General features: G+C 42.7%; 1 protein-coding gene across 2 annotated transcripts in view; it reads right to left on the bottom strand.

Moving 5' to 3' along the window:
* The window catches only part of RGS12 (regulator of G protein signaling 12), a 152206-nt gene that overhangs the window by 110378 nt on the left and 29240 nt on the right, over positions 1-12588 (bottom strand). For both annotated transcript variants that reach the window (XM_039540911.1, XM_039540912.1), the window contains exon 3: positions 428-544. In XM_039540911.1, the coding sequence (XP_039396845.1) occupies positions 428-544 (117 nt within the window). The remainder of the gene's footprint in view (positions 1-427; positions 545-12588) is intronic.

Genomic DNA, 12588 nt, shown 5'->3' on the forward strand with positions numbered 1-12588 from the left:
CAGGATCCCCCAGTCTTCCCTTCATGCCAGGGGCTTTGTGTTCCTTCCCATTCCTTCCTCCCCCCATGCCAAGGGCTCTGTCTCAGTCTTTTTGCTCCCACCTCTGAAGTACCTTTCTTACTTCCAAATTGGAAGAGACAGATAGATTAGTTGGTGTCCCATCTTTCTCTTCTCTCGTCCCACTCGCCCCTCACCATAAAGCAGCCTTTGGGGAGACAGCACTAGAAGAGAGGAAGGAATGAAGCCTTCTTCAACCTCCTCTCCCTCTAGCTCCCCTTGCTGATTGAACTCTGTTCTGTAGTAGTTAGGCAGTCTCAGCACTGTATTTGTTGCTTCCACAGATCCTGTATCATTGACAAAATTACTAAAATATTAGTCTCCAGGAATCATTTAAAAGTATGTAGTGTTTTATGTAAAGCTTAATTACCTCAAGATCATCCAGTGAACGAGTAATGCTAAATCGCTTAGATCTTCCAAATGATCTCCGAACAGACGAACGTTGGGGAGCCAGGGCTAATCCAACTGGATGTCCAAATTTGGCACCCTAAAACACAATAGAAAATATAGGGTTACTTATACTTGTATTTTATTTTAGTACTTTATTTACATAGAACAACTCCTCAGAGACAACATCTGATTTCTAGAGATGTCCATCTTTTATCCAGTTTTACAATTGTGTTGACAGGCACATTGAACAGCAAGGAGGAGGATCTTCAGTAAAAGTAATAAAAGAGAGTTAGGTTCCCATTTTGAATGGGTGTTAGGCAACTGTCTCCCCTTTCTGTTTCTGAAATTCTCTACCCAAGTTCATGAGGTGAATTTCTCTACCCAAGTTCATGAGGTGAAATTCTCTACCCAAGTTCATGAGGTGAATTTTCCAGCCAAAGGCCCTAGTCCTGCAAACATTTAGACACAAATGACTTTATGAACATGAGTAATCAGTGGAACTGCTCATCTGCTTAAAGTAAATTGTATGTGTAATTATTAGCAACATGGGTGCCCATATTTGAACATAAGAGACCTACCCTATGTTATAATGACTATAAAATGCTTACTCACATTTCCTCCATATGATGCTACAACAATACTAGAATCCATCTTACCCAATCTTTGATGCACTCTTTCTGTATGCTTTAAACACAGCTGGAACATTCCCTGAAATTTTGGAACTGATCGGATGCAGCATTAGAGTTATCTTATTACACAGAACTGACATCAAGTTGAGAGTAAAATTTTCTTGTGTCCCCAATTTGATTACTGACATTCCCTTTTTATGGCCTAACATCAATAAATTCCCACTTTCTCGCATGAGGTCTAAAATGAAGTCACTGACTACTCTTTAGTTTTGGAGAATAGAGTTATAGCACCTCTATTCTCAACCATAAATGGCATCGTAATCCACATCCAAAGTTAAATCAAAATGGTCTTCTGGATTTCAAACGTCTCTATGGAGATGTTTTACCAAGCTCAGTTCCTCTCTAGTGAGGGCCTCTTCTCTGTTGTTTCCTTCTCCCTCCCCACACCATCCATAGCTGGAGAGTCACTATTTTTGTTGCTCCATGTATCTAAAACTTCCCCCAATTTATCATCTTCTTATTCTTCCTTTACGCCGTTTTTCCCAGCGAGGGTCGATGGCAGCAGCATGGAGAATAGGGAAGACCTATTTTTCCTCTACAACATGTTCCAGTTCCTCCTGGGGGATTCCCCACCATTCCCAGGCCAGCCAAGAGATATAATCCCTCCAGCATGTCCTGGGTCGGCCTCAAGTCCTCCACCCAATGCGACATTTCTGGCAAAGTTCCAGTGGAAGCCTCCCAGGGGGCATCCTTAACAGTTCCCCAAACCACCTCAACCAGCTCCTCTTGATCCGGAGGAGGAGTGGCTCTACTCCGAGGCCCTCTCAAATAGCCGAGCTCCTCACCCTGTCTCAGAGAGTAAACCCAGTCACCCTGCAGAGAAACTTCATTTCTGTGCTTGTACCCGCGATCTCGTTCTTTCAGCGACCTGTAAACTGAGAGCTTTGTCCAAGAACTCAGCTCCCACTTCACCACCATGGATCAGTACAGCACCTGCATCACTGCCACCACTGCACCAATCCACCAGTTGATCTCATGCTCCCAACTTGCCATCACTCGTGAACAAGACCCCTAGATATTTGAACTCTTCCACTAAATGTAGCAGCTCCCTCTGCACCTAGAGAGAGCAGTCCACTTTCTTCTAGGAGAGGACCATGACCTCTTATTTGGAGGTGCTGATTCTCATCCCAGCCGCTTCACACTCAGCAGCAAAACATTCACATGTGCATCAGAGATCACAGTCTGAAGAAGCAAGAAGGACATCCTCCTCTGCAAAGAGCACAGATGCTACCTCCGAATCCCTGTACCGGATGCACTCCACAGCTCTGCTGCGCCTTGATATCCTGTCCATGAAAATTACGAACAGGAGTGGGGACAAGGTGGAGTCCATCACTCACCTTGAACAAACTCAACTTAATGCCAAGAATACAAACGCAACTCTCACTCTGAGGGCAGAGGGACCAGATAGCATGCAAAAGCGGCACCGGCACCTTATACTCCCGGCAGCACTTCCAACAAGACATTTAAGGGAATGCAGTCATATGACTTCTCCAGGTCTACAAAACAAAGGTAGACTGGATTAGCAAACTCCCACGATCCCTTGAGTATCTGAAGAGAGTAAAGAGCAGGTCAGTTGTTCCAAGGCCAGGACAGAATCCACATTGTTCCTCCTAAATCCAAGGTACAACTAATGGGCGTAACCTCCCCTCAAGCACCCTGGCATAGGTTTTGCCGAGGAGGCTGAGGAGTGTGATCCCCCTATAGTTGGAACACACCCTCTGGTATCCTTCCTTAAAGATCAGAACCACTACCCCAGTTTGCCAGGTACTGCACCCGACTTCCAGGCAACATAGAAGAGGCACATTAACCACTCTCAATTTATGTTGTCTTAAAATGTTCCTTTTAATTATATCATACTTAGCTATCCCTTATTTTATCTGCTGTGGTGAGGAAGGATGCAAGTTTACAAGAATATGTACTGTATGCTATGTTGTCATATCCTGGGACCAGGATATTACAGAAACCTGGGGAGACCATTTTATTGGCCCAATTTCTCTTGTAGAGAGAGATAAGCTTTCAAGCTTACACAGAGTTCTTCTTCAGGTCTGGGAAATGTACTCAGTGTCACAACTAAATACAAAGTGAAAAGATTATTTAGCATAAGTAAACATATTTAGAGGGACCATTTAAGGTAAAGTAGCCAGATAATACCTCTCCAGTGGGGGGGGGGGGAGAGGGAAAGCACACAAGAAAAGAAGCAGAGAGAGGTGGGTTTAATGGGTTATAGACCATTGTAAAAAGCCATAACTCCAGTGTCTCTATTCCATCTATGATTTTTAGGGTCTAGCAAAGTTATGAACTTAAGCTCTTAGGCTTGTCTTTTGAAGGCGCTATGCAGTTTTCCTTTGAGGATGATGACTGAGAAGTCAGATATAGAGTACTGTAATTGCTTTGTGAAACATGTTCACCCAGAGATGATAGGGTCTTTTTGCCGTTTATAATTTTTCTGTGTGACATTTCCCAGACCTGAAGAAGAGCTCTGTCTCGAAACTTGGTCTCTCTCAAGAGAAGTTGCTCCAATAAAAGATATTACCTTACCTATCTTGTGTCTCAAGAATATTTATTAGCGACTGCATGGTATTTAAATGTTTTTTCCTATTACTTTTCCTTCACATTTTTTTATTTTCTGCCTTTAGGAAAATCACTGTTCCCAACTCTAAAATATTTCTTTTTTTTCCCCTAAGTGTTTTGTTTTTCTGCATTTGAAATTTACATTAAGCAAAAATAATTCCAGATTCTTATAATTAGATGTTCACAGCTGATTGTACAAAGTAGGGGAAAAAAACAGAACACTATGAAGTTATATCACTGTTCTATAAAATGATATATTTTTGGCATCTTCTTGGAAGAAAATGACTATCTGTTTATTTACCCACAGGTATTCAATGCTATTCTTTAACAATATGACTCTCATTGGTGGCTTTGCAATTCTCATTGGTGTATATTTACTAGAGACTCCATTTGGAAGTCTTCTTTATTGTAAGACAGATTGCCATGGCCCAGTGTACTTTGCAGGAAGCTGGACCCAAATTCTGGAGAAAGCCCTTGTTTCTGGGGCATTTCAGGAAAGCTTTAAATAAGGAGGTTCTTAACTCACTATGAAAACAAATGATGTAGTATTCACTGTGTTTTTTATATTGAAATATCTTTGTTATGCCCCATATTTTCAATTTTCAGTGTACGGACAATGAATAACTACACTGTAGAACCTGTCAGGGAGAAGCTGAAAAGTAGCCTCTTGAGGTTTTTGACACCCATAAACAATTTCAAACTGGAACAAGCACATTAGCTAGATATTTCAGCTATCAAATCATCATCAGTTTAGTATGTTGACATTCAAAGTTGCCATTCTTAGATTTCAATGTTAACACCTATTGAGCTAAACAGGGCATTTCATATCTCTGAGATAATTTGAAAGTGATCTGCAGATCCAGGCAGGTACTTTTGCATTGGTTCACACATGGTTTATATTTTAAGGCTCTTTGCAATCCTAAGATCTAAAATAACTTTTCCCCCTGCAAAATGAAAGTTTAAATCTGAAGCAATACTCTGCAGCAAAGGGTAGACTCCATGGCGAAATCAGCAGAATGCATCAATATTAATTATAGATAGTCAAAACAATAGCGTGGCACCTTGAGAATTAATACCAGTGACACTTGATGTTCCTTGTATGCAAGGATGTAAATTACTTGCATGTAAGTGTCAGAAAGTTTCAGCACATTTTAACTATGGAAGTACCACCTTTACATTTATTAAATCTTTCATTTAGTGAGAAAAAAAACACAAATGAGGAATGCAAGGCAGGAGGAACTCCAAAGGCTAGCAGCAATGGTAACATCAGTACTTTGGAGGGCAAATTGCATACTGAAGCCAACTGAGAAAGTATTAAAGTACACTTTAATGCATGCTCCTCAGTGCTCCTCTGTAGTATCACCAAAACCAAAAGCTTTCCCAGCAGGTATCCATCTTTCATAATAGAAGGGTGATGAGAAAGAAAACAAAATATCAAAACTGGGTAAACACATCTGAGACAACGGAGAACATGACATTTTCACTTTGTTTCCCAGTGCAGCCCAAAGAGAACACAGAAATAACTGCCCAACCTAGGTTTAAATGGTGGCAATCCCTGTGTGCTACTCGAGTGGTTATCATGTACAGATAAAATATAATGCAAAAGATTTTAGAAACTAGTTACATCTAAATTGAGGGCAGGGATCGGCTACCTTTGGAATGCGGCTCACCAGGGTAAGCACCCTGGCAGGCCGGGCCAGTTTGTTTACCTGCTGGATCCGCAGGTTCGGCTGATCGCAGCTCCCATTGGCTGTGGCGCCCATTGGCCTGGAGCGGCGAACCGCGGCCAGTGGGAGCCAAGATCGGCTGAACCTGCAGACGTGGCAGGTAAACAAACCAGCCTGGCCCGCCAGGGGGCTTACCCTGGCGAGCCGTGTGCCAAAGGTTGCTGATCCCTGATTTAGGGGGTGGGGAGGCCTGCTTTAAGATAACTCCAATTTCATTCTGCCGATTAGTTTCATTTTCTCTCAATCTCCAGAATCACTAGATTTGGTTATTCAGCAAATGTTGATGTCTGAGTTTAAAACTAAAAGCCTCTTGGGTTATATAGGGTCTGTAAATACAGACACACAGAATGAAAAGGAGGATGAAAAAAACCACACTTAGAAGAATCACGTAGGAGTACAAAACAGAACAGGAAATTAGCACCCAGTCAAAATTTGATGTAAGGTTTTCTGACACTTGTACAAAAATAAATATCTAGCACTTGGTTAGAATCCAGTCATAGCATAAGAAAGAAAATGAGAAATATGACCCCAATAAAGAAAGTGAGAAATACAGCCCCATCTATACCAAGAATAAAGTAATGCTAGAGAACTGCTTATAAAAAGGTGGAAACCAGTTCAAGTTAATCATTTGCCTGGCCAATTTGGACAAGGCATAAGTGTTTTGAAACAGCACTTAAAAAAAATAAATAAAAAGAAGTGTTTCCTAAACCAATGGTCTCTTTCTTGCATTGAAGAGCTGAGTTAGACATATCTATAGGAGACTAAGAGAACTAGACACTGCTAAAGAAAGACTACTTCTTGAATCTCCCTGCAAAATATTTAAATTTCCCAGTAAGTGATTGCTGAAGTCTCTCTTCCCCTGCCTTCTCTTTCCAGAGATTTAGTCTGTACAAATGGGCCTGGTCTCTGGAAGAGGAAATAAGTTGGAAGTCTATTTATCACATGCACACAAAATAAAAATAAAAATAAAAATCTTACAGGAACAGGTATCTCCAGTTAACTACAGCCAAAGACTTTTAGTGAGAATCTACTGAGGAAAAAGGACCTATGGCTTGAACAGAAAATAGCTATTACAATTAGAATCTGCAAATCAGCTAGACTGTAGGAAGTCACAGCATTTATTTGCATAAAACAGTGGTCCCCAAACTGTACAGGGGCACACATCAGGGCCCAGGCTAGCCCCCACGGGGGTTGGGGAGGGAACACCACCAAGTCCCACTCCACCCCCAGCTGCAGCTCCACTCGTCCCCCAGCCACGGCTCTGGCCCCAGCTCCCCTACACCCCCAGGCCAGCTCTGGATCCAGCTGCAGCTCCACTCTGTCCCCAGGTCAGCTCTGCCCTCATTCCCTCTGCACCCCCAGGCCAGCTCTGCCTCTAGCCTCAGCTCCACTTCCATCCCCAGTTCAGCCCCCAACTCTGCCTTCAGCCCAACCTCCTCCGCTGAGCCAACTGTGCAGTAATGGGGGAGAGGGGTTGGACAGATTCCATTACTGGTAAACAGGTGTGTGACAGGAAAAGTTTGGGCACCACTGATGTAAAGGAAGATTTCAGAGGCTGTGTCTCTGATGTTTTCTACTAGTAACTGAAAAGTTTTAACATGCATGTAGTCAGTCAGTAGTTAGAGGAACTATTAGGGAGGCTATAACAGTACTGATTACCCTTTGTGATATAGCATGGCCAGAGGGCAGCAGGAGAGTGATAGATGGGAGATATGTAAGCCCCAGGATTATGAGAGCCTTATTCCCCGTACAGGGAAGAGAGGTTGCTACAGATTAATTAGAGCACCTGAAGCCAATTAGAGCACTTGAAACCAGTCACCTGATAAAACCCCCCTGCTTCAATCAGACAGTTGGAGTTGAAGCAGAGTGGTTTAGTGTTGGAGCAGAGAGCAGTTTGGAGAAGTGCTGTGGCGGGCCAGAAGACAGACCCTAGGTAAAGGGAAACCTGGCTTATGCAGAGCAGAGGGACTCTACAGACACAAGGGGTTGGGAGAAACTTATGCAGAGCAGAGGGACTCTACAGACACAAGGGGTTGGGAGAAACTTGGCCCAAGCGGAGAGAGGGCAGGAAGCCCCACAAGTTGGAGGGCCAGAGAGGGAAGTAGCCCAGAGGAAGGAATTGCTAGCTCAGGTGGTTCACCGCCATCCCTAGGGCCCTTGGGCTGGGACCCAGAGTAGAAGGCGGGCCCGGGTCCCTCCCTCTCCACTCTCCTTTTCTGGGACACTAATGGGACAGCTGATACCCCAGTTCAGGGGTGAGAAATGGTGCCCTGAACCCCCCATACGAGAAAGCGTGGGACCCATCATAATAGTGCCGGCAATTTGCCACACCTTGTTATTTACAGTAAAAGCTATTTTATCTGGCACTTCACCAATGGGAAAAATCTATAAACCAGCATTTCTGATCTTCATTGAAATTCCGGTTTATAATCTAGCTGGCACGGGGCCCCGAGTGCTAGCAACACAGTTCCCCTTAGCCAATGGGAGCACGCAGAGCTGCCTGCCACACCTCTGCTTAGGAGCAGCCAAGAGAGGTCACCACTTGCAGGGAGCCGCCTGAGGTGAGCGGCCCCCGGATCCAGCACCCCAAGCCGCTGCCCTGAGCCCCTCCTGCACCCAAACTCTCTCCCCTTACTTAACCAGCATTTTTACCCCCCCCCCCATTCTCCCAACATGTCAGATAAAACAGCTTTTACTGTACTATGAACTACTGTAGAAAAATTAGTAAGGATGAAGCTGACTTTTTCAAAGAAGCATGCTGCCATCTGGCTAAAAAATACTTTGAATTGTGCATATATGCTAGATTAACTTTTTTTTTTGGTACAGAGTGCCAATTCTATTACAATTTATTAGTTAAATAGTGGTATAAGATATGTTTTCTATCTGAAACATAATCTCTGGATCAATAAACCAGAATCAGAAGAGTAGATAGATGTTTGAGCAGAGGCTGAAAAGGAAAGTCAAAATTCCTGAAGCCTAACCCTAGAATGGTAAAGAAACTAGAAAATCCATCTGACAACTTAGGAAGTCTTACACCTGTTAGTAAATATTAACCCTTTTAGTTTATTTTTTTTCTTGCATATTAATTTACATATGAACTATTCTTCCAAAATCTTTATAGCATTACCAAAGAGTGTGTTTGAATTCTAATTAGTTTTTAACCTGTAAGTGACCTATATTTAGGAGTTTCATATGACTGAGTGTTGAGCTGTATCTAGTTTTCCTCAGCATTTTCATATCTTTAAGAATCCAGGTGTCCAGCAGAAAAAACCCTCAAACTACTAAAAGTGTATACAAAAGTATAAACAAAACTGGGTGATATTGTTATAGCAGATTTTTCTATAAAGAACTGGGTAGTCAATAAAAAAATTGCTAGTACAGATGAATTCTGGAAGAAATGATATAATAATGATATAATAATAATGACCGGATTAGAGCTCCCCTTGGCTTATCACTCATGTAACCTAAAGATACCACAAAAAAAATCCATAAGAAATTAAGTAAAATGAAAACATCAAAACAAGACACACAGTAAAATTAATCATGAAAAGGTATTTTTCCCTCCAAAAACAAATTTTTGTCTCAGACCATATAAAAAGACAGGGTTTTTAAAATTAGGTGGGGGAGTGCAAACTGTGGTATCTCACTGGTAACAGATAAGAAAGACACCGGGTACATCTACACTCCAGTGTAAACCCAAGCTCAAGCCTATCCGCCACTTCTATCCACACACAAATCATGCTAACTCAGGGCTTTGACCCAGGGTCCTAGGACCCTGTGAGGTTGCAGGATCTGAGACCAGATCAGGCCTTGAACCAGGATTTGAGCTCTATTGTTTTGTAGTGTAGACATAGCCCTGCTTGACTCAGGTCCTGGGACTCCTCCAAAAAGTATTCCACATTCCCACAGGCCAACATCCTTTGTCCTCTCTATTCCAAAGATCTTAAGAACATAATAATGTCCGTACCGGGTCAGACCAAAGGTCCAATCAAGCCCAGTATCCTGTCTACCAACAGTGGCCAATGCCAGGTGCCCCAGAGGGAGTGGACCTAACAGGCAATGATCAAGTGATCTCTCTCCTGCCATCCATTTCCATCCTCTGACAAACAGAGGCTAGGGACACCATTCCTTACCCATCCTGGCTAATAGCCATTAATGGACTTAACCACCATGAATTTATCCAGTTCTCTTTTAAATGCTGTTGTAGTCCTAGCCTTCACAACCTCCTCAGGTAAGGAGTTCCACAAGTTGACTGTGCGCTGCATGAAGAACTTCCTTGTATTTGTTTTAAACCTGCTGCCTATTAATTTCATTTGGTGACCCCTAGTTCTTGTATTATGGGAATAAGTGAATAACTTTTCCTTATCCACTTTCTCCACACCACCCATGATTGTATATACCTCTATCATATCCCCCCTTAGTCTCCTCTTTTCCAAGCTGAAGAGTCCTAGCCTCTTTAATCTCTCCTCATACAGGACCCGTTCCAAATCCCTAATCATTTTAGTTGCCCTTTTCTGAACCTTTTCTAGTGTCAGTATCTCTCTTTTGAGATGAGACCACATCTGTACGCAGTATTCGAGATGTGGGCGTACCATCGATTTATATAAAGGCAATAATAAATTCTCAAACTTATTCTCTATCCCCTTTTTAATGATTCCTAACATCCTGTTTACTTTTTTGACCGCCTCTGCACACTGCGTGGACATCTTCAGAGAACTATCCACGATGACTCCAAGATCTTTTTCCTGACTTGTTGTAGCTAAATTAGCCCCCATCATATTGTATGTATAGTTGGGGTTATTTTTTCCCAATGTGCATTACTTTACATTTATCCACATTAAATTTCATTTGCCATTTTGTTGCCCAATCACTTAGTTTTGTGAGATCTTTTTGAAGTTCGTCATAGTCTGTTTGGGTCTTAACTATCCTGAGCAGTTTAGTATCATCTGCAAATTTTGCCACCTCACTGTTTACCCCTTTCTCCAGATCATTTATGAATAAATTGAATAGGATTGGTCCGAGGACTGACCCTTGGGAAACACCACTAGTTACTCCTCTCCATTCTGAGAATTTACCATTAATTCCTACTCTTTGTTCCCTGTCTTTATCCAGTTCTCAATCCATGAAAGGACCTTCCCTTTCATCCCGTGACAGCTTAATTTACGTAACAGCCTTTGGTGAGGGACCTTGTCAAAGGCTTTCTGGAAATCTAAATACACTATGTGCACTGGATCCCCTTTGTCCACGTTTGCTGACCCCTTCAAAGAACTCTAATAGATTAGTAAGACACGATTTCCCTTTACAAAAACCATGTTGACTATTACTCAACAGTTTATGTTTTTCTATGTGTCTGACAATTTTATTCTTAACTATTGTTTCGACTAATTTGCCCAGTACCGATATTAGACTTGCCGGTCTGTAATTGCCAGGATCACCTCTAGAGCCCTTTTTAAATAATGGTGTTACATTAGCTAACTTCCAATCATTGGGTACAGAAGCCGATTTAAAGGACAGGTTACAAACCTTAGTTAATTGTTCCGCAACTTCACATTTGAGTTATTTCAGAACTCTTGGGTGAATGTCATCTGGTCCCGGTGACTTGTTAATGTTAAGTTTATCAATTAATTCCAAAACCTCCCCTAGTGACACTTCAATCTGTGACAGTTCCTCAGATTTGTCACCTACAAAAGCCGGCTCAGGTTTGGGAATCTCCCTAACATCCTCAGCCGTGAAGACTGAAGCAAACAAACAATGCATTTAGTTTCTCCGCAATGACTTTATCATCTTTAAGCGCTCCTTTTGTATCTCGATCATCAAGGGGCCCCACTGGTTGTTTAGCAGGCTTCCTGCTTCTGATGTTCTTAAAAAACATGTTATTACCTTTGGAGTTTTTGGCTAGATGTTCTTCAAACTCCTCTTTGGCTTTTCTTATTACATTCTTGCACTTAATTTGGCAGTGTTTATGCTCCTTTCTATTTTCCTCACTAGGATTTGACTTCCACTTTTTAAAGGAAGTATTTTTATCTCTCACTGCTTCTTTTACATGGTTGTTAAGCTACGGTGGCTCTTTTTTAGTTCTTTTACTGTGTTTCTTAATTTGGGGGTATACATTGAAGTTGGGCCTCTATTATGGTTTCTTTAAAAAGCGCCCATGCAGCTTGCAGGGATTTCACTTTAGTCACTGTAGTTACCTCTTGGACCAGCTCCTGTGCTCCACTCAGGACTAAATCTAGAGTTGCCTCTCCCCTTGTGGGTTCCCGTACCAACTGCTCCATGAAGCAGTCATTTAAAGTATCAAGAAATTTTATCTCTGCATTTCGTCCTGAAGTGAAATGTTCCCAGTCAATATGGGGATAATTGAAATCCCCCACTATTATTGAGTTCTTGAATCTCTTCTCTTGAAAATGGAAGCCACCACCCTTCGTGTACTACAGCAGCTCAGTGAGTCAGTGTTAACCTTTCTGACCACTGAATTGCAAATACACCAGAGAGCATTCTGTGTTTGTAATGCAGACTGAACAGAACATTTCTTTTGCCAATCATACTGCTTCAAGGTCACAGGAGCACAGCCTGGTATTGATAAATCTGTGGTGCAAAGCCAGGAACACTGTGGACTAGGAATGACTACACATACTCACTAATAGTGAAAAAGCTGGCAGCTATGCAAATTTACCAAACTGGTGACCAGTGCAAGGAGCAGATTAAATAGCTCAGTGTTTCTCAAACCAGGGTTGCCGCTTGTGTAGGGAAAGCCCGTGGCGGGCTGGGCTGGTTTGTTTACCTGCCCCATCCGCAGGTCCAGCCAATCGCGGCTCCCACTGGCCTGGAGCAGCAAACCGCGGCCAGGCAACTTGCCAACATCATGCCCGTATTATGAGGAGTTTGGGTGCTGGGCACTGCACCCACCATGGAGCCAACCCTGATGCACGATGGCCTAGTCAGCTGGATGGTGCCCTGCTGGCTCCAGAATCCAGCATGGGGACTGATGGGAGAAAGCAGCAGGAACTGAATGGGGACACTGAAGTCACTCTGTTGCTGAAACTGGTTCCGGAGCAGGAGCAGCACATTCTGGGTCCATACTCAGAAAAGCTGATGCACCCCAAAGGACAGTCCACTGCAGAGCCTGCAGCAGACACAGATCTTAAGCCCAATAA

Source organism: Mauremys reevesii, linkage group 5, assembly GCF_016161935.1.
Source record: "Mauremys reevesii isolate NIE-2019 linkage group 5, ASM1616193v1, whole genome shotgun sequence".
Lineage (NCBI taxonomy): Eukaryota > Metazoa > Chordata > Testudines > Geoemydidae > Mauremys > Mauremys reevesii.